The sequence below is a fragment of the Heliangelus exortis genome, chromosome 1, assembly GCF_036169615.1.
Source record: "Heliangelus exortis chromosome 1, bHelExo1.hap1, whole genome shotgun sequence".
Taxonomy (NCBI): domain Eukaryota; kingdom Metazoa; phylum Chordata; class Aves; order Apodiformes; family Trochilidae; genus Heliangelus; species Heliangelus exortis.
Window position 1 is genome coordinate 195,737,804 of NC_092422.1, and position 22,789 is coordinate 195,760,592.

At 43.2% G+C, this 22,789-nt stretch overlaps 1 protein-coding gene across 6 annotated transcripts in view; it reads left to right on the top strand.

The window, feature by feature from the left end:
* Positions 1 to 22,789, top strand: part of EXOC4 (exocyst complex component 4) — a 441,701-nt gene that overhangs the window by 109,312 nt on the left and 309,600 nt on the right. For all 6 annotated transcript variants that reach the window (XM_071734223.1, XM_071734224.1, XM_071734227.1 and 3 more), the window contains exons 8-9: positions 12,630 to 12,775; positions 19,687 to 19,775. In XM_071734223.1, coding sequence (XP_071590324.1) covers positions 12,630 to 12,775; positions 19,687 to 19,775 — 235 coding nt within the window. The remainder of the gene's footprint in view (positions 1 to 12,629; positions 12,776 to 19,686; positions 19,776 to 22,789) is intronic.

A 22,789-nucleotide genomic window follows, 5' to 3' on the forward strand; every position in this document is an offset into this window, starting at 1 on the left:
AATTTCAGAAACCTGTACTTAACCTTTAATCGTCATTCCATTTCCATTGAAATCTGATTAACAACTTTTAAAGTTCAGGAGCTGCAACTAAATGCAATTAGAGCCCTTTTGGAGCCTGTTATTAAGAGCTGGCATTTAATGAAGACTGAGGGCACACTACTCTTACCATCTACACTCTAGCAGAATGTCTGAAGCAATTAGTTGAAGGCATGAAATACATGGAGTGTGCTGTAATACCCATCCTCTAACATGGTTGGTATTTAAGCAGCATGCTGCCTTTTCCTCCCTGAGCTGCTGCTTTGCATGGGCCAGTTTGAGTAGCAGAAGCTCAGATGAGCAGGGTTCAGCATAATAATTTATTTTTCTTCTGCTTTAGACCTTCACATCTCTTCCTGGAGGCAGAGGATGCTCTGAGAGGTGGGTGTATTAGCAGGAATTAAGTGGAAGCAGATGTAGCCACTCTCTTGGCTATTCACAAATGTTTAGCTTCACTTCAGTTCTAAAGAGAAGTTTCTATCTGTGTCCTCCCCACCTCCAAAATGTGCAGAACCACTGAAGCTTAACTAAAATATAATTGCAGAGCAGAAATCTGCAATTACCTGTTCAACTCTTACACTCCTTGACCTTTTTATATGCTACAGGAACAAAAGAAAGTCCAAACTGAAAGACAGCATGTTTTAATCTTGCAGGAAAATACTTGATTTTGTGCTGTCTATGAAGCAGGTGGTAATTATGCCTTTCTGGGTAAGTTTGTTGCTTTTTGGTCCATTTTAGATTACAGTTGGCTAGTTATCCATCCTCTGGATCCTACTGGACCATAAGAATTTTACAAATTCTTATCAGTCGTATCAGAAGAACCATGTGCTAATGATACCTCTATGTTTGTATATAATTATATGTAGAAATACACATTTATACAGAGGGCACAGGGTGGGTTGAGAGCAGCCCTGAAGAGAAAGCCTTGGGGGTGCTGACTGACAGGAAAACCTCAACATGAGCAGGCAGGGTGCTCCTGGAGCTCAGAAGCCCAACCCTGTCCTAGGATGCAGCAAGAAAAGTGTGGCCAGATCAGGAGAGGGGATTCTTTCCTCTGCTTTTGGGAGACCCCCAGCTCCAATCCTGCATCCAGGTCTGGTGTCCCCAGCAGAAGAAGGACATGGATCTGTTGGGATGAGTCCAGAGGAGGCCACAAAGATGATCCAGGGGCTGGAGCAGCTCTGCCATGAGGAGAGGCTGAGGAGCTGGGAGTGTTGAGACTCCAGGGGGACCTTAGAGCTGCCCCCCAATCCCTGAAGGGAACCTCCAGGAAGGCTGCAGAGGGACTTTTCAGAAGAGTGTCCAGTGCTAGGAGAAGGGGAAATGGTTTGAAAGTGCAGGAGAAGAGGTTCAGCCTGGAGCTTAGGAAGAAGTTCTTCAGGAGGAGGGTGCTGAGACTCTGGAACAGATTGCCCAGAGAAGTTGTGGCTGCCCCCTCCCTGGAGGTGTTCAAGGCCAGGTTGGATGAGGCTTGGAGCAACCTGGGCTGGGTGAGAGGTTGGAGGAGGAGAGGATCTCCAAGGTCCCTTCCAACCTCAGCCATTCCATGATATATGCACACAGGTATTTATATACACATATATTTCTATGCAGTAATAAAAGAGTCTGAGTTATTAGAAGTTACTGCCCAGAGGCCTGTTGAGTTATTTTGTCAGAAATTGCAAATGGATTTCTTTTCTTTTTCCCTGAAGCACTGTGCAATATTCAGTCAAAACTCTCCAAGCTGTGTAAATGTGGAGGGCTCACTGATTACAGTTGTCGTGCAGATGAAGGGGCTGCTTCACTCTGCAGCAGAATGTGGATTTCATTTGGAGAAAATGAATAATCCCAACGGGCTCCCTGTGCCAGCCATCTGCATTCTGTTTTCTTTTGTGTTGTGTTTTGGTGGGAAGAGCTTGAGACTAAAATGAGAAAGTGGCCTTGTTACTTGGATCATTTCTGGGAGCGAGATCTCTGTTTGCACAACAGCTGATGGGCCTGGAGAAAATTCAGTGTTGTCTGTTTTATGACCCAGTTATTCAAGTTGACTATTGGTAGCTTAAAGAAATTTGTCATCTGTATTTTTTCCTTTTCTGTTAAGATAAAGAAATAAACCAGGAGAAGTACTGGGAAAGCTGGGGGAGGAAAGCTTAAAAAAAAAAAAAAGACAGCTCAGCTCCCGACCTCCTTTACAAAGGCCAGAATACTAAATTTCAGTGAAAAATTATCACTCTGAGGACAGTGACATTGGAATGGTCTCCCAGGGGAAGTGGTGGATTCCCCCACTTTGGAAAATTTCAAGTCTCAGCTCGATGGGTGCTGGGACATCTGAGATAAACAATAATATGAGAAGGGTTGGAGCAGATGATCCTTGAGGTCACTTCCAAGCTGACATTCTTTGAAAATATCTTAATGCTTTACACATCACTAAGCTGGAGATGACTTTTATCATGTACCTTTGGAAGAGCTGGATTGTTGATTCTATGGATATGAAAGCAACTAAAGTTGAAAAGCAATTCCAAGCCCCTCTTAAGGACTTGGAGACAAGGCAGCCTTCTTCCAGCATCCTGTGCCTGCTCACATCTTGCAGATGTCACCTGCTGGAGTCTCTTGGCAGCTTTTTCTTTCAGCTGCCTGTTTTCTGAGCCACAAATCTAGAAGTTCAGATGAAAGTTGTAATATTGATGTGACACGGGGGGGTGGGGGGAAGTCAGTGATGCTTATCATGGGTGTTTGTCAGGGGTAAGACACAATCTCTCACTTTGTCAGCAGCTGGGAGTCAGGAAATGCCAACCTTGCCCTGCACAAGTCAGAGATGTTTGTCTTGATGCTTGTAGTGGGACCAGGGTTTCACTTGAAATCTGTTCAGTCAGATAATGATATGTCAGAGGTGTTGATATGCCAGAGGGTTAATTAGAAAATCCAGCTATTTACATCCTTATGCTGGGCAGTTGTTACTGACCCCAAGTCCCTTTCTTGATGGCTGCATAAGCTGTTGTGGCAGCTCACGTAAAGCGTGGGAAAATGAAACAAATGCTCAGCCCAGGAACCTTCAGCTTGATGGTGATGGCTGTGACAGCATGGAAAAACTTCTCTTTTTTGCTGGGCTAGCAATTCTGAAGCTCATTAGATCAGTATGTGTGTCCCAAGTAGCTTCAGCTCATCCCATACATCAAGCAGAGTCAGAGTCTGTGGTGCTGAGCTTATAAAATCCACACAAGTGTTATCAAAAGCCTGGGAAATGGAAAGGTTCTGGTTTAAAACTCCCCAAAGCAATCTGAGGAGATCTGTGATTCATTGCTGCTTAAAACAGCTTTTAATGGCAGCAAACAGTTTTGATGACATCAAACTCTGTGCTGAAGTCAAGGTGGTAGAGGGGAGGGGATGGCAGCCAGGGGGGCCTTGACAAGTTTGGGAAGTGGGCTGTGCAAATTGAGGGAAGATCAACAAGTCCAAGTGCAAGGTTCTGCACCTGGGGTCAGGCAATCCCATGCACCAGTACAGGAGGAAGGGAGGAGGAAGGATTAGGACAGCCCTGAGGAGAAGGATTTGTGGGTGGGGGTGGACCAGAAATTTGACATGAGCTGTCAATATGTGCTTTCATCCCAGAAACCAAGCAGGTCCTGGGCTGCATCAAAAGAAGCAGAGACAGAAAGTCAAGGGAGGGGATTCTTCCCCTCTGCTCTGCTCTGCTGAGACCCCACCTGGAGCTCTGTGTCCAGTTGTGGAGTCCCCAAGAGCAGAAGGACACAGAGCTCCTGGAAGGTGTCCAGAGCAGAGCCACTCAAATGCTCAGAGGGCTGAGCACCTCCCTGGGAAGCCAGGCTGAGGGATTGGGGTTGTTCAGCCTGGAGAAGAGGAGGCTCCCAGGTGAGCTCAGAGCAACCTTCCAATAACTGAAGGGGCTCCAAGAAAGCTGGGGGAGGGCTTTGGACACGGGGGGGTAGGGAGAGGAGAAGGGAAATGGGTTAAAACTTGGAGAGAAAGGGGAGATTGAGGTTGGAGATGGGGAGGAAATTGTTGAATTTGAGGGTGGGGAGAGCCTGGCCCAGGTTGTCCAAGGAAGTTGTGGCTGCCCCATCCCTGGCAGTGTCTCAGGTCAGGTTGGATGGGGCTTGGAGCCCCCTGGGCTGGTGGGAGGTGTCCCTGCCCATGCAGGGGGTTGGGACTGGATGAGCTTTGAGGTCCCTTCCAACCCAAACCATTCTGTGGTTCAGTGATTCTATTATTAAAAAGTTTTGTTTCCAAAGCAGTTTGGGTGTTTCTTCCCTCCCTGCCTTTCTTCCTGCAGGTAGATGCACATTCAGAGGTCTTCAGGTGTAGTTGCACAAACTGATGGCACTGATAGTGAATGTAGTAGCAGTGGCAATGATGTCATTATCTAAATAGTTCTGATTTTTTAATAATTTTTTTTTTTTTTTTTTCCCAAAAGCGGAAAACAAAAGGAATTCTTGCTGCTTGTACAGTAATGGGATTGGGTGATGCCTTGAGAGAATTAATTCTGGAATGGCTTTTATGATGCAGTTAAATTAATTTCATGGGCAACAGGAGGATTAGATAAATCAGGTTGTGCAGCATTAAACATTATTCACAGCACCTTAAAATTGGTTTTTTTTTTTTGGTTCTTACAGACTTACCTTATTCCTTTGTCATGGTTGCCATGTGTGTACTCAGCCCCTCTTTTCTATATGGTACAACTTCCACAGAAAGCTCAGTGCTCTTAAAATTCACTTAACTGTGCTTTTTTTTTAACTCCACAACTAGTACAGAGTTTTAATATTTAAGACTTTGGGTAATTACTGGGTAATTAGCAATCTGGACTGTTTGTCTCAGGGTGCCTCTGTTTCTTTATTCTGGCACTTTGCTTGTAGGTATCCCCTGTCTCCAGAACTTCAAGAGGGAAACCTCTTTTCTTTATCTTTACAAAAAAGTTGGTTCATGTTCTACTTAAACATCCTCCTTGAACTCCTGTGTTTTCAGAGCAGGGCAACAGAGCTGGGGAATGATCTGGAGCACCAGGAGGAGGTTCTGGAGAACTTCTGAGGAGCAACCAAGGGAGCTGGGGGTGCTCAGCCTGGAGACCTTGCTCTCTACAACTCCCTGGCTGGAGTGAGGGGAGGGGTTTGGGTCTCTTCTCCTAAGGAATAAGTGATGGGACAAGAGGAAATTGCCTCTATGTGCCCAGGGGAAGTTTAGTTTGGAGATTGGGAATAATTTCTTCAAAGGGTTGTCAGCCCCTGGTCCAGGCTGCCCAGGGCAGTCCCTATCCCTGGAGGGATTTAAAACCCTGGAGATGTGATGCTGAGGGACATGGGGCAGTGGTGACCTTGGCAGTGCTGGGGTAATGGTTGGACCTGATGATCTCAAGGGTATTTTCCTACCAAAACAATTCTGTGATTCTTTATGCTTTCAGGATTCATTTTGCTTTCATTGCCCCTGAAATAATTTCTGGTTAGAAATCATCTCTCAGGAGTGTTGTGCCTTTCCTCAATATTTCCAGTGTTGTTTGCCATCCCCAGGTAGCTCTGTGCATCCCCATTAAACCAAGGGATGAAGGCTGGAACATCAAGAGCTGGAAGGCTGGAGAGGAACTGTTTGCAAGGTCCTGGAGTGATAGGACAAGAGGCAATGGTTTTAAATTAGAGAAATAAAATAAATAGAGAAGAGCAGCTTTAGACTGGGTGTTAGGAATAAGTTCTTCACCATAAGAGGAGTCGAAAAATGGAGCAGGGTGCCCAGGGAGGTGGTTGAGGCCTCATCCCTGGAGATATCCAAGGATTGAGGAGGCTCTGAGCACCCTGATCTGGTTGAGGGTGTCCCTGCTGACTGCAGGGGGTTGGACGGGGTGACCTTTAGAGGTCTCTTCCAACCCAAATTATTCTATGATTTAATGAAATAAAATCCTTCCTCAGTTTAGGAAGGATATCGAGGTCCTGGAGCAGGTCCAAAGGAGGCAACTGGGCTGGTGAAGGGATCCAGCACAGATCCTCTGAGGAGAGGCTGAGGGAGCTGGGGGTGTTGAGGCTGGAGAAGAGGAGGCTCAGGGGAGACCTCATCACTCTCTCCAACTCCCTGAAAGGAGGTTGGAGCCAGGGGGGGGTTGGGCTCTTTTCCCAGGCAACTCTCAGCAAGACAAGAGGGCACAAGAGGTCTCAAGTTGTGCCAGGGGAGGTTTAGGTTGGACATTAGAAAGAATTTCTTTCTGGAGAGGGTGATGAGGCATTGGAATGGGCTGCCCAGGGAAGGGGTGGATTCTCCATCCCTGGAGATATTTCCAAAGAGCCTGGATGTGGCACTCAGTGCCATGGGCTGGGAACTGCAGTGGGAGTGGATCAAGGGTTGGACTTGATGATCTCTGAGGTCCCTTCCAACCCAGCCAATTCTAGGATTCTATGATTTGATGAAATACATGTACTGAAGTGTGTGTACCCATCTCTGTGTGTGTTTGCATGAGTAAGCTACCACCCACCCATCACCCACCTTCCTAGCTCCAAGTAAATCAAATATTTCACAAGTCTCTTTGGTGACCAACAGGCAGGGTAAGGCACAACCCAATTTTCTAAGTTCTTGTGCTGGGTCTGTGACCTCCCAGTTTACCAGCCTGGTTCAGATATGGCCTGTGAAGTAGGTTGCTGTACTTCATGAGTCTTAATATCCCAACAGCCAGTGGAAATTTGGGCAGTAATTTGGTGGTTTAGGGACAGCAGCCTTGAAGTTTATCCCAGGCATGGTCCCTGAGCTCTTGGTCATCACAACGTGATGCTAAAACTCTGTGCTAGGTGGAATACATTAATTTGAAGACTTTTTCTTCTTGTTTCCTCAGGAGATGAAGCACTGTTTAAACAAGTGGCTCAGACCAGTGTAAAAATTTTTGCCAAGTGTGATTAAACCCTCCGGGGTCATGAGGAGGAGGGAGATGGTCTGAACATCTGCACTGTGCCCAGCCAGATGGAACAGTGCTGTGTGTGACTTCCCAAGGATGATTCCTACATCCTTCTGGAGGGGAGGACTGCTGACAGTTATTCTGTCACAGTTATTCTGTGATTCTATGAAAATTTGAATTTGCTCTTCTCTTTTTAACCAACTTTCCTTAATGAAACCCATTAGGGAATTTCTCTTTGTAATCTCAGCCTCTGATTCCTCCTCTAACTCCAAAGCCTCCTTAGGAGCTGGTACAACTCCAGAGGAGTCCTCAGTGTCCTCAACACACCAGAAATTTGGTCTCTCCTCCTGAGTAGCAAGCAACAGGGCAAGAGGCAATGGTCTTGAGTCATTCCAAGGGAGGTTTAGAGTGAGTATTAGAAGAAAAGTCTTCACTGAAAGGGTTGGAAAACTTTGGCCTGGGTGGTGGTCACCATCCTGGAGGTGTTTAAAAGCTGTGTAGATGTGTGCCTAGGAGTATGGCTTAGCACTGGACTTGGCAGAGTTATGTTAGGATTGGTCTCAATTATCTTAAAGGTCTTTCCCAAGCTGAATAATTCTGGGAAATGCCAATATTTCTGCAGCTGCTTAATGAGAAATAAGCTGAAAAGCAACCTTGCTTCCAGTTGCTAGTCCTGCTAGCAAAATCCTGGAGACATCCTCAGGTGCTGAAGATTGTTTCTGGGGTTGGTTTTTTTGAGTCTTAGAATTTCCTTGAAGTACAAGTGAGGTTGAGTGAGCCCAGATGAGAAGTATGGGACAAACCTGCTCACCAAAAACTACCTGGAACAGGTTTGGGTTCCTGGATTAACTCCAGATGGTAACTGAAGATGCTGGGTCCTTCATGCAGGAGGCTGAGAGCTGGCACTCTGGGGTGTGATGGCTTTGTTAAGTTCTCCAGATCATAAAGTGCTGTTATCTTTTCTCCTGACCCCTATGTAAACCAGGCCATGGTACTTTCTTGAATTAATTCCTGTTTGAAAGAGGGCAAATGCTTCAGAAAGGCATCCAGTCCTGCTTGGGGGAAAAAAAAGTCAGTGACAGATAATACCTTTGATGTAAACGGTTAATTATGCTCTGGAAATTTATGTCTGACCCTTCCCCAAAGCTTGTCCAGCTTCAACTTTCCAGCCTTTGGATTCTCTAAAAAAAAAAAAAAAAAAAAAATTCATTAATGAATATTTTCTCCTCAGTTCTGTGCCCTCTGCTGTGTGCTTGCAGACTGATCCATTCACCTCTCAGCCTCCTCTTTGCTAAAGAACACTGAGCTTGTGGCTTCTCAGTGCTTTGCTCTAAGTTGTGCCCTCCAGCCTCCTAATAATTTTCAGGCTTCTTTTGTACACCCTTCCACTCCCTTTTCCCTGGTCTCTCCTTGTTCAGGAGTTCCAGGGTTTCATTTGGTGTTCCAGATGTGAGACCAACACAGAGTGGTGCTGTAAACTTCTCCTTGTGACAAAGCTCTTGGCTTTATTTAATCACTTCCAGTTAGTTAATTAATCCCCATTCCCACAGTGGGTCTGTCTCTCCTGTTGATTCTCTTCAGCATTCCCAAATTTGCTGGTGTTGGAGCTTTACACAATAATCCCATGTACCAGGAACTTCCTTGTTATTGCTTTTTCCCCTGGATGTAGAGATTTACCTCTTGACATTCAAATTCTTCAAATGGCTTAATTATAAATAGTAATGAAAATTAAAAATAATCCACTTCATTCTTTACCATTTCCTCCAACATTCTGGAGGCATTTGAGAATTCTGAGTCATAGGAATTTATGGCAGGAAAAGTCGTGGCCCATTCGAGCCAGAAGGGAATTGCTGCACCCACCTGTGTGTGCATTCATTGCCTGATCAATCTTTTTCTAGCTATTTTTGTTCTAAAAATGAAGATGAACCAAATTTAGGATTAAAATTTGAAGATTTCTATCCAGCAAAAGATAAGGGTTCTGGAATAGTTATTTATTTCAGCTGGGATACAGAGGACAGAAGGGACAGAGAAATTAAGATTTTTGGGAACTTGTAAAATCCAGTATTGGTCGTTCTCTCATTTCTGGTTGGATGGCAAGGATCTTGTCATGTGCCTGCCTGCTTTTTGCTTCTTTGTCCTAGATGCAATGTTGACTTTTTTAGTGTTTTGGCTTTGTCAGATCTTTGGAATAATAACTTTATCTCTCTCTTCTTATTGAAAGCTAAATTTGTCATCCTCATAAGAATACTGGTCACTCAAAATCTATATTCTGTAAATCCCTGTTGCTAGACATGAATTCTATTATTCTCCCTTAATTCTTTTTTAATAGAGTCTTCTATCATCTTGTTCTATAATTTTTGTCCCTGATCAATATGAGGTGGAGAGGCCAGTAATTACCTGGTCAGACCATTTATCCTTGCAATATTCATGCTCTGGTGTTTGTTTTAATTTCATTTGCCTGACCACCCCCCCCTCAAATATCCAAAGGCATCATGAAAATCAGTGTTGATGGTGTAGAGTTTGAAACTGTCAGGATTTTCTGATGAAACAAACCATTCACACTGCAGCATCCATCTCAATTCAGAGTACACAAGGATGTGAAATACCTCTTACAGCTTTTAATTTATAGACTGGAGCTTATTGAGTGCTCTGGACCTCACAAGAGGTACAAATAGTGAATAAATTCAGCTGTCACCCTGGGGCCAGGTGTGTTTTATTGCCCACACTTTGTTCATAGGTCAGTTTTGAGCATGGTAAGACATGACAACTTGCACAGCTTCTTCTGGGGCTCAGCTACTGAATAAGAAAGTGGATCTGGAGAGATGGGGGAAGAACAAGCAGAGAGAAAAGCAAATTTGTTCTTGCCCTGTTGCAGTTCAAAAAGATTGGTAGTGGATCAGCATGAGAGGCTACAGGTCCTGATGTGACCTCCTGATATTTGAGAATTTCATTAAGCCTCCAAATGTATAAATCCTGCTTTGTAAAATACAACTTTTCGTGTTAATTTTCACCTGCCAAGAGCAGCTGGAGAAAGAGGGCTTTGTGGTTTTATGGTTGGGTTTATTTGTTTGGCAGGGATGTGAACACCCATCCCATGGGTGGCAGAACTGAACCACTGAGCAGAAAGTCAAATTCCTTGCTAAGAGATGAATGGGATGATGCAAACTTTCCAGTCACTCATAAATCTTTTCTCTACATCCATCTGAGTGATGTCTAACAAGGTTTTAATGGTTTAGCATCTACTGATCAGGTGTTATGGGACCAAATCATGAAACCCCTTACTTGGTTGGTCAAGGCAAGCTCCTGTTGGCTCTGATAGGTAGGAAAATGTCTGTTTTTTCATTTCTTTTAAGTGGATTTCAAAGTTCTAGCTTGCTGAGGCTCTTAATAAGCTCACAGCCAGGCCACAACTTCTTAACACTGAAATATGCTGCTTATTACGATCCTCTGCTGGGACTATGAGAGAAGAACCACTGGATAATTTGGAGTGACTATGAGAGAAGAACCACTGGATAATTTGGAGTGTCCAGATGTAGGGAATAAACTGAGGCCATTGGGTGAAGGCCATGAAATGCACAACACCAGGAGAAAGGAAACCTTCAGGCTGTTTTTTTGAGCTGGCAAGATTTTTCAGGCTGGCCTACATGTTAATCAGATTGCTTAAAAATTAGGTTTTTTAAAAAAAAAAATCTTTGGGCTGCAGTTGTAACCCAAATGCTCTGCACATTGAGGATCTCTCCTACCTTAACTTCTCTCCTGCTTGGCCATGAATTGTAACTGCTCAGCCTTGCTGGCACTTAATTACTTCTTGGCACTTAATTACTTCCTTTTGTAGAATTTGTGTAACTGTTGGGTACAGGGCAGTGGAGCAGAAAGAGCTTTGATCTGTCTAGCAAAGTTTTTGCCATGCTTGATTTTATAACTTAAAGAAGAACTTAGAGAATAGCTATCAAAACCAGCTCTTTCTGCTGCTTTTACAGCTTCTGACTGTTTTTTTTTCAGAAAAAAAAAATCCTGCTCTTCACCATCCTACTCTGCCTATCTAGTAATACCACAAATTAACAATTTTATCTTCTTGTTTTTCCTAAGCTGGGGTATTTTCAACACTGTTCTGAGTATCAAGCCACAAGCTCATCTTCTATTTCTCTTTTTAACCAAGGGGGATAATTCATTACATCCCTAGTTCAAACCTCTGTTGGTTTATTGTTCATCTTGGAGCCAAGTGCTGTATTCCATGCTTTACATTTCCTAGTCCTGGATAAAAAGTGACAGGAGAGGGGTAGAATCCATTATAAATTTTCTTCATCCATAAAGGGAAAACAAATTGCTAAGTGGATTTTTTTTTTTTGTTATTGTTTTGTTTTGTAAAAAAAAAGCAACTTGATTAAGTTGGAGGGTTTAATTACATTTTTGTGGCCATTTTAGGGGTGTTAATTCAAATGGAGAAGATGAAATGCAAACACACGAATGCAAACGGATTTGGTAAATTACTGTTAAAAATGAGCTCAGTGATTATTTTTATTCTTCACAATAAGGATGCATTTTAAAAGCTTGTGTTCAGGTAAAGTTTTAATTGAGCTGTGTTAGGAGCTGAAGTTTCTTTGTGTTTTGTTTTTTTTTTTTTCCCAAGCTATCCTGAATTGTTTCCAATTAGGAGCACGATGCCATTTGCCTAGATATTTATTCCTGTGTAATTTGTTGAAAAATTTGACAGCACAGTGCTGATGTATTCCTTTCATTACAGACAGCTCTCTTTGATGGGCTAATTAGTGAAATGGAACACATTACTAATAGCCTCCAAGTAGGAGAACTTTCTGAAAATAAATAGTGATTTCCTGAATGCCTTGACAAAAGTTAATTTTTAAGGGCTTTCTTTCCATCTTCAGACAAAGAAACTGGAAGGGAATGACTTGGAATCTGGTTCAGGATTGAAGAATCTGACCAAACAACATCAAATTAAGCCCCTGCTCAGGGTGCAAGGGTTTCACAGGGGGGACACTGGGCTCACCAAGGTCTCACCTTACTGAGTCTACTGGGCTAGAGGAAACTCAAGCCTAAACTCTGCTGGCAGAACTGGCAGCTGTGTGAATTATTATTATATGTATATTTTCCATGGTAATTATTATTAAATGTATATTTTCCATGTTAAAAGCAGCATGTTTGGTTTGGGAGCTATTAAAAGGCAATTTTTTGCAGCTTTACCAGTTTTTTTTCCAGCTCATGGCACATACCTCAGAACACGTGTAGAGGTTTTCTGTTTCTACATGAAAACATATAGAATATATGTATATTTACAAAGGGCATACATAAAACATGGTTTTGTAACTCAAGAGATCCATATTGCTAACTTGAATGTTTTTAAGAGCTGTGGTGTGCAATCAGGCTCTAAAGGTCAGCAAGCAACCCACCCACCATCTCCATGTTGCTAATAAGATCAGTTTTGGGAGGAGTGGGGACTTCTTGCAAGTTCCCTTTGGTACCAGCAGGGTTTTGTAGCTGATGGAGTTGATCAAGCCATGAAAAAAAAGATTTTACCAAATTGGAGACTGTGGCTTTAGTCACATTAGGATCCCATTTCTGAGAATCCAGCCGGGTTTCTCTTCATTGGAAATTTTGGGATTTTTATTTATTTTCCAGCCTTCAGAGGATACCTAAAAATCCTAGGCATTCAAGTTACCTCATTCTGCTGGTTTATTTCAAACTCTTGAGTTCCAATTCCTTCTCTTGGCAGATGCTGCTGACTGAGTACCTGGACATGAAGAACACCCGGGCTGCCTCGGAGCCGTCTGCCCAGCTCAGCTATGCCAGCTCTGGGAGAGAATTTGCAGCCTTCTTTGCAAAGAAGAAACCACAAAGACCTAAAAATCCTTTGTTCAAGTAAGTGCTGGGATGATTTTAAAGCTGTGCCTCAGCTGTCTTTACCCCCTCGAGCACTGCACAACACTGGCTGCAAAATTCCTGTTTCATACTGGGAGAGAAGGGGAAGTTTTGGGATTGGAGGTTTAATCCCCAGAGCTGGAGCCTGGATAAGGTCCCTGCTATGGATTCATTGCTGGTTTTTAGAGTGTTGCTCTTTCCAGGGCTCCTCTCAGGACTAGGATCCCATTGTACAAGCTGCTGGAAAGCATGCAGGGCTACATTACTCCTGTCTTTGTCCACAGTGAATTTGGGACCTGCTCAAAAGAGGGATAAAGGAGACTGGACAAAGAGAATTAAGATAACTGTGTAATTACTAGATAGACTTAGCTGTTAATCCTATCAGTAACTCCTTTAATTCAGAGTTCAGAATAGAAAGAATTAAGTGGTTGGGAGGAGAGTTTGGGAAAGAAAATGAGAAGCTAGGTGGCCAAGGGAAGGGTTTTGAGGGAATGAATTCAGGGATACTGAGATGAATTTTCATCTTTTCCCACAACTACATCTGCTGGTTATTCTTTTTGGCCTGTCCAGGACTTTAGGGGATCCCAAAATGTGTTGTTCTGGTAGTGGATGCTCCAAGTTCAAAGACCCCAGTTTCCTGTCTGACAGCACATCTGTGTGTGTGGCTGCTCCCTACCTCAGTACTGCCAAAATAATCTTTTAAGTGATGTGTTTTTTTTTCCCCACAATGAGTTTGTTCAAAACCAGTTGGTGAGTAGAAGCCAGTTTCCTGGGAGATTCCAGGGAAAGGCAAAGTGGAGCAGTGGTGGGGAGTACCAGCAGCTTGAGGCATTAACCTTTTAACTGTGCTCAGCTGCAGCAGGAGCTGGGTTTCTGACAGGTCCTCAGCATCCCCTTGGTCTGGAAGCTGCTGCAGGGCTTGAGCTGTGTTTCTTTAACCATCTGAGCAGTGAGAAGCTGTGTGAGGCTCTGCTCTCCCAAGCTGAGAGTTGAAGGTTAAAAAAATACAGTGAAATATTTGCTGAGGGGGGAGTGATTTGAAGGATGCTGATGTAATATAGAATCAGAGAATTCTTTTGGTTGGAAGAGACCTTTAAGATCATCAAATCCAACCATTAAAAGGTCAAGGCCACCACTAAACCCTGTCCCTCAGCACCACATCTCCAGGGCTTTGAATTCCATCCAGGGATGGGGACTTCACCCCTGCCCTGGGAATCCTGGGTCTGAAAACCCTTTCCATAAAGGAATTGTTCTCAATATCCAATCTAAACCTCTCCTGGGCAACCTGAGACCATTTCTCCTCCTCTCCCTTATTCCTTGGGAGAAGAGACCCCTGCCCCTTGCTCCAAACTTTCTCCAGGCTGATGATCACCCCAGTATTCCCACAGCACTCATCCTCAGACTTGTGCTCACCCCTTATTTGCTGGAAATGGGAATCCATGAATTTGGGATGTTTTGTTTGACAAAGCAGCCCTCATTTGTGTTTGGAGCTACATCATTACATGTTAGGGAAATAATGCAGGAATTACAGTAATGAGGGACTGGGTCAGGCAAGTGGGAGGGGAGCTCTGTGTTTTGCATCCTCTTAATGGATTGTTGTTTGGGGTTTTTTTTTTTGGGGTTTTTTTCAGCTAAAACTTATTTCTTGATCATCCAGAGCCCATGGATATCTCTTGACTGTATTCTCCTTGTACCTAAGACCCCAGTTAGAAATCAAAATCTTCTGCACTGCCCTCTCTGCCTCTCCCAGGATGAGCTGTCTTGTCATCTCCTGTTGTTAGAAGGGTAACTGTTGATTGGAGGATTTCAGAGCTGCCTCCTGCCCTTATCAACCCATGGGTATTCCCTTCCACCTTTGTATTATTATTTTTTTTTTACACTCTCATGGCTGTTTATTTTTAGAATTACATTCTGAATTTATTCTGACTATTGGAACAAAACAGGGCTGCTCAGCTTTGTCTTGTGTCTTTTCTTGGAGGCTCTTGGACCCATTTAAATTGGAGCAATAAGGATGCTCTGTTTCACCTGCAGCATTTTAAGGCTCCATCTTAGTTTGACAGCAGAGTGAAGGTGTGAGTATAATTGTTTAAAGGGAAGGTGGTGTCACCTTGTAGGAGCAGGATGTCTCTTCCCACTCGTGGTCTTGTCACAGAGCACTGCAGTGACAGCAGCAGTTATTGGGGTCTCTTATTTGGTTATCTGTCTCCTGTCAGCTGTCACTATATCTATGGAAATCTCAGCTGAAATGGAATTTCTCAGTCCATTGAGGGATGTCTGTGTTTGATGGAGTGGCATTCTTGCCTCCTCTCCCACCTTCAGGGCTTTTTGTGCCAGGCTCTGAGGCTCCTGTAGCCTTTCCATTTGCTCCATCCAAATCAGAGGAACCTTCCACTTGTCATCAGAATGTCTGCATTTAATTTCTCCCTCCCCAAGCCTCTTAGGGCAGGGCTCTACCTTGTGTTTTACTCCCAGCTGGATGCAGATGTTTGTGCAGTGCCCTCTGGTAGCTCACTGGAAGCTCATTTTAACACTAACTACTTTTTCCAGTTGTGTGTTCCAGCAAGAGAGGAAAGAATGCAAACCCCTCTATTCTGTCTCTCTGCCTGGAAATCAGGTAGCATTTGGAAGAGGCTTTTAAATCATTGCTTCCCTGTCTTTAAAATGGATGTAATTCCCTAGGGGAAAAAAATGGTGATGTATTTAGTTGTTTAAAACTGTCTTTAAAAAGGAAAAATTCAGTTTATGCCATCATAAACCTGGCTTTCTTCTCTTCTAAAAGGTAGCCAAGCATGTGTTCAGGTTGCCATTTAGCAACCTGAAGATTTTCAAGGTGGAAATTGGGCATGGGTGGGAAAGGAGTGGGTTGTACAAGCAAGTGTTCAACACCCAATGCATTAGGCTCAGCCTTTGGTGTAATGATGTGTAATTCTGGGTAAAACAAATGTATTTGGAAAGCTTGGTTTTGGAAGGATCAGCATGGAGAAAGGAGTTACAAGAATTAGGGAAGCTGAGTGGGAATAAAAATGTAGAAAAGCAGATCCATGGCAGAGGGGGAAGACAGGGGGGGAGAAACTGGATGGCTGTAGGAAAGAAGTAAATGCAATGAGATCCTGCAGCAAAATCCAGTGCAGGGCTCTAAGGATTAATCTGGGTCACTGTCTCAAGGAGGAGGCTGAATTTTTATTTAATATTTTTATTTTAATTTTTTTTCTTTTATTATTCATTTGCCTTGACCTGAAGCTTGTGGTTTAGGTGCTTGGAGAAGACCTCTGGGCCATGGCAATAATGTTAGGATGCACAGCAGAGGCAAAAGGAGCACATCCTAAATATGGAGCCAAGAATTTACTTTAATTTTAATTAATTTTTTAAAATTTAATTTTTTTTTTTTTTTTTACTTTAATTTTAATTAAATTTTAATTAAAATCTTAACTGCTTGTATTGTGATAGAAGGTTCTTAGTTCAAATTGCAGTAGTACTCACAGCCCAAATTAGGGCAGAAAAGCCTCATTAATAGGAACAACCTTAACACTGTTGCACAAAAGGCTTAGGAAAGCTTTTTTTCTGGTGTGACATTTGTGTTTCCAGTGTCCCTGTTGGTGGCACTGGTTCAGTTTTCCTTAGCAGAAGGGTTGAGGAGGGTGCTGGGGGTGTTACTGCAACCCATCAATATCTCCAGGTCTTCACCCTGAGGAATTTGATGCTCATAAAAGACACTTTCCCTCTTAACTCTTGTGTCCACTTGAGCTTTTTGCAGATCTTTTGTTTCCACTCCCTGCTCCCTTCCCAGCAGCCAGGACACACAAGGGACTGGTGTTTGCTGGGCAGTGCCTGCACAGGGTGACAACCTTCAGCCATCTGAGGTGTCCTCAGCCTTGAGTTCAGGCATGGGATGCTTGGGATCACAGGGACAGGCAGCTCTAGCCCCTGACTTTTTTTTTTTTCCAGAGCCTTGCATCTCACCATCCACCTCTGCCTTTAGTAATACCACAAATCAGCAATTTTATCTTCTTGTTTTTCCTAAGCTGGGGTATTTTCAACACTGTTCTGAATATCAGACCACAAGCTCATCTTCTATTTCCTTTTTTAACCCAGGGGGATAATTCATTACATCCCTAGTTCAAACCTCTGTTGGTTTATTGTTCATCTTGGAGCCAAGTACTGTATTCCATGCTTTACCTTTCCTAGTCCTGGATAAAAAGTGACAGGAGAGGGGTAGAATCCATTATAAATAGGCTACACCCATAAAGAGAGAACAAATTGCCAAGTGGATTTTTTTTGCTGTTTTATTTTGTAAATAAAGAGCATCTTGATGAAGTTGGAGGGTGTTTTTTGCTGGGCAGGGTGGCAACTTTCAGCCATCTGAGGTGTCCCCAGCCTTTAGTTCAGGCATGGGATGCTTGGGATCACAGGACAGGCAACTCCAGCTTTTGACTTTTTTTTTTTCCAGAGCCTTGCATCTCACCATCCTACTCTGCCTTTAGTAATACCACAAATCAGCAATTTTATCTTCTTGTTTTTCCTAAGCTGGGGTATTTTCAACACTGTTCTGAATATCAAACCACAAGCTCATCTTCTATTTCTCTATTTCCCTTTTTAACCCAGGGGGATAATTCATTACATTCCTAGATCAAACCTTTGTTGGTTTATTGTTCATCTTGGAGCCAAGTACTGTATTCCATGCTTTACATTTCCTAGTCCTGGATAAAAAGTGACAGGAGAGGGGTAGAATCCAATATGAATTTTCTTCACCCATAAAGAGAGAACAAATTCCAGATGGAGATTTTTTTTTTCTGTTTTATTTTGTAAAAAAAAAGCAATTTGATTAAGTTGGGGAGTGTTTTTTTTCTGGGCAGTGCCTGCCCAGGGTGACAACCTTCAACCATCTGAGGTGTCCCCAGCCTTTAGTTCAGGCATGGGATGCTTGGGATCACAGGGACAGGCAGCTCCAGCTTCTGACTTCTTTTTCAGAGCCTTGCATCTCACCATCCACTTCTGCCTTTAGTAATACCACAAATCAGCAATTTTATCTTCTTGTTTTTCCTAAGCTGGGGTATTTTCAACACTGTTCTGAATATCAGACCACAAGCTCATCTTCTATTTCTCTATTTCCCTTTTTAACCCAGGGGGATAATTCATTACATCCCTAGATCAAACCTCTGTTGGTTTATTGTTCATCTTGGAGCCAAGTACTGTATTCCATGCTTTACCTTTCCTAGTCCTGGATAAAAAGTGACAGGAGAGGGGTAGAATCCATTATAAATAGGCTTCACCCATAAAGAGAGAACAAATTGCCAAGTGGATTTTTTTTTGCTGTTTTATTTTGTAAATAAAGAGCATCTTGATGAAGTTGGAGGGTGTTTTTTGCTGGGCAGGGTGCCAACCTTCAGCCATCTGAGGTGTCCCCAGCCTTGAGTTCAGGCATGGGATGCTTGGGATCACAGGACAGGCAACTCCAGCTTCTGACTTTTTTTTTTTCCAGAGCCTTGCATCTCACCATCCACCTCTGCCTTTAGTAATACCACAAATCAGCAATTTTATCTTCTTGTTTTTCCTAAGCTGGGGTATTTTCAACACTGTTCTAAATATCAAACCACAAGCTCATCTTCTATTTCCCTTTTTAACCCAGGGGGATAATTCATTACATCCCTAGATCAAACCTCTGTTGGTTTATTGTTCATCTTGGAGCCAAGTACTGTATTCCATGCTTTACATTTCCTAGTCCTGGATAAAAAGTGACAGGAGAGGGGTAGAATCCAATATGAATTTTCTTCACCCATAAAGAGAGAACAAATTCCAGATGGAGATTTTTTTTTCCGTTTTATTTTGTAAAAAAAAAGCAACTTTATTAAGTTGGGGGATGTCTTTTTCTGGGCAGTGCCTGCCCAGGGTGACAACCTTCATCCATCTGAGATGTCCCCAGCCTTGAGTTCAGGCATGGGATGCTTGGGATCACAGGACAGGCAGCTCCAGCTTCTGACTTTTTTTTTCCAGAGCTTTGCATCTCACTTGCATCCTACTCTGGTAGGACACTCAGGAGAGTGGTAGAATCCATTATAAATTTTCTTCACCCATCAAGAGAGAACACATAAAGAGAGAACACATGATTTTTTTTTCTGCTTTATTTTGTAAAAAAAAAAAAAGCAGCTTGATTAAGTTGGAGGGTGTTTTTTTCTGGGCAAGGTGACAACCTTCAGCCATCTGAGGTGTCCCCAGCCTTGAGTTCAGGCATGGGATGCTTGGGATCACAGGGACAGGCAGCTCCAGAGTGGCAAAGTCAGAGCTGGCCTGAGTCTTTGTGATTCAGGTTGGTGCCCAGTCTGGGACTTTTTACTATCAATGGCAAAAATCATCTTTATGTGGCTCTAATAGTTGGAAAAGATTTGTTTCCACTTCTCAAAATGGTCATTGTGGAGTGTTGGACAAGAGAAATGGATTACTGCACAACAGAAATTTATTACTCCCTCATTTCCAGGACAATATTAACATTTAATTTGTATGTATCTGCCACATAGCAATTGAGATGGTATTAGCTTATGGTTTTGATTTGGATTTTACCAGGTTTTTGACCCATTAGTGCTTTACTGCCTGGGTGATGGAGCAGAGGATCATCTCTGGGCTTTTGTGTCTGTGTCATGGGTGTTGTTGGCAGAGCTCTGTTGATCTGAGGTTGCAGAATTTGGACCTTTATAGGAAAAATGTGCCTTTGTCTGCCTTGATAATTTTGCTCCAGCATGAAAATCTTTTTTTGTTTAGAGCTGAGCAGTGCTCCCAAGAAGGAGCCTGCTCTGGCAGGGGGGTTGGACTCAGGTGATCTCTACAAATCCCTTCCAACCCCTAACATTCTGTGATTCTGTGTGATTCTGTGATTTTCTGGATGGCTAACTGACTGGTTTATTTTTATTTAATTACAGGTTTGAGTCCTCATCCCATGCTATTAGCATGAGTGCCTACTTGAGGGAGCAGAGAAGGGAACTGTACAGCAGAAGTGGAGAACTTCAAGGTAGGGAAGCAGAAATTTGCTGCTTTGGATATTTCTTTTTTGCAGAAGTTTGAATATCCTCTCCCTGCTATGTCAGGGTGTTAATACCTCTCTTCTGTGCCACACAGGCTGTGTAAATACCTCCAGTTTTTAAGCTCTGTTTATTCTTACTGAATTCTGAAGCAGCAAGGTTTCTCTGTATTCCCTCTTCAGCTAGAAGTCCAGGTCTTAAAAGATACTCATAAAACAATGGATAAAGTGCAGACAGTCTCACCAGGAGCACTGATTTTGGGTACTTGGAGCTCCTTCCTTATCTACAGTTTATTTCCTTGCATCATATGCTGAATGGGTTACCCTGGATTGAGCTGAAGAGCAAAGCTACAAATTTCTGTTGTGAGGCCCAAAGTGACCAATTCTTTTTCTCCTTCTTTTTTATTTTTTTTACAACACTTCATCTTCAAGTGTTGCAAAGTGTTTGGAAATGGTGAATTTGAAGAGTTGAACTACTCTTCCTGGTTTATATTGCTTTTGGAAGTGCTGTTTTTACACAGAGAAGTGTTCTCTCCCCTGAGCATGGCATCATTTCATGATTTTTTTTTTTTTTCTTTTTCTGAGTGGTCAAATTCACAAGAGGTTTGGGGAGCAATATCAAGGCAGAATCTTCAGGCTGTCATCAGAATGTGTAGCAGGACTAAATTATTTAATTACATCTATTTCATGTCTTACCAAGCTAAGCATAACAAGAAAATAACCTATAGTCTTCAAATATCACAGTGATGGGCAAGGGTAGAATTTCTCCTTGAAATCTTACTCATGTTAATTTTCAGTTGGCTTTTACTTGAAGATGTTTTATAATTTACAAGAGAATTTTTTATTAATGTGTGTTCCTTCTTTAATAAGTTAATTACCCTCAGCAACAAGTTAAAACTACAACAGTGTGATAAGAAGTGGTGAGTTTTATGGTGTTCTTGTAGACAAATTTCTTCCCTTAGGTGACTGTACAAAGAATTGATGATAACATGTGTAATATAGTGGTGATTAAGGGTATAAATGTGCATTGTTTGGTGAATGTTCAAGTACTTCTGGGTGGGTGGTGAAGGAAGAATCTGGGATAAAGATGTACTGAAGCTGACAGTTGTCCCCCTTATGATCTGACAGCATATGGGAATATAAATCAGAGATACCTTTTACATTTAATTGCCTTTTAAATTATGGGGTCACTGTTTACACACACTTGGAAGGTGTTCAGCTTGCTGCTCTTCACCTTTTGAGACTCAGGTTCTCACCTTCCCAATCTGTCACAGGTGCCCAGGTTGAAAGAAGTCAGGCACTTCAGTGGGATGTTATTAAGTGTGAGCTGTTATATTGCACTAGCATCTTCTCCTACAAGTTGGCAATAGGATTTAAACACCTACTTCTCCCCAGTCAATAACTCTGTGCTACAAACTGCACTGGACGACTGTGACTTCAAAGCTGAGAAGCCAAGTCCTGCCCTTTGGCCACAACAACCCCATGGGGAGCTCCAGGCTGGGCACAGAGTGGCAGAAAGGGAGCTGGGAGTCTGGATTGCCAGGAAGCTGAAGAGGAGCCAGCAGTGTGCCCAGGTGGCCAAGAAGGCCAATGGCATCCTGGGCTGGCTCAGGAACAGCGTGGCCAGCAGGTCCAGGGAAGGGATTCTGCCCCTGTGCTCAGCTCTGGGGAGGCCACAGCTTGAGTCCTGTGTCCAGTTCTGGGCCCCTCAGCTCAGGAAGGAGATTGAGGTGCTGGAGCAGGTCCAAAGGAGGCAACTGGGCTGGGGAAGGGATCCAGCACAGATCCTGTGAGGAGAGGCTGAGGGAGCTGGGGGTGTTGAGGCTGGAGAAGAGGAGGCTCAGGGGAGACCTCATCACTCTCTGCAACTCCCTGAAAGGAGGTTGGAGCCAGGGGGGGGTTGGGCTCTTTTCCCAGGCAACTCTCAGCAAGACAAGAGGGCACAAGAGGTCTCAAGTTGTGCCAGGGGAGGTTTAGGTTGGACATTAGAAAGAATTTCTTTCTGGAGAGGGTGCTCAGCCATTGGAATGGGCTGCCCAGGGAAGGGGTGGATTCTCCATCCCTGGAGATATTTCCAAAGAGCCTGGATGTGGCACTCAGTGCCATGGGCTGGGAACTGCAGTGGGAGTGGATCAAGGGTTGGACTTGATGATCTCTGAGGTCCCTTCCAACCCAGCCAATTCTAGGATTCTGTGAATTTTAGACCTGTTGAGTACTGAGTTTGGAGCAGTAGTGGGGTCATCACAGAGCCTCTAACACTTGCCTCGAGATTTTCAGGTCTCTTTGGAATTAGTTTTGTTGCTTTCAGAGTGTGAAGTTGCCTCCACACCCTGACTGTAAGAACACCCTAGAAAACAGTATTGACTCACTCCAGGTCAATGTCCTCTTCCAGGTACCCTGTGGCTGAGATTTGGGTATTTTTGTGGTTACCATTAACTGAGGGTTTATTTTTAAGTAGCTCCTTTCCTGGAATAGTTCCTTTCAGAACCCGATACTGGTGGGCACGACCAAATTTTATGAAACAGTGACTGCTCATTGATACAAGACAAATTTTGAAGCAATATTTGTGGAGAATGGGCCACTGGGACTGTTTTCAAGAGAGGAGAAGGTAAAGGAGCTGTGCAGACTTCCAGCTGCTGAGCTAGCACAGGGTTGTAAGGAACAAAGCCTCTGAGCTGACAAAGGAGTAAAAGACAAAATATAGGAATTGGTGTGATAGGAACAAGATGATTTTGCCCTTTCTGGCTGAATTGGAAGAGTCTGAATGTGATGCAATAGGTGACAAAAAGCCAATGTAGGGAGTCAAGAGGGACAATAGATGGGATGACTTTGCTTGAGAAATCTTTACAGTTTAACCATCAAGAAAAGTTTCCCTTTGAACTTTTATGTTAAAAATGTACCATCCTCTCTCTCTATTATAAGCTGCTGTTCCCTTTTAGGTAGCTCATTAATCTTCCCAAATCCCAGACCACAGCAAGATCTGCATTTTGATATATATATATATT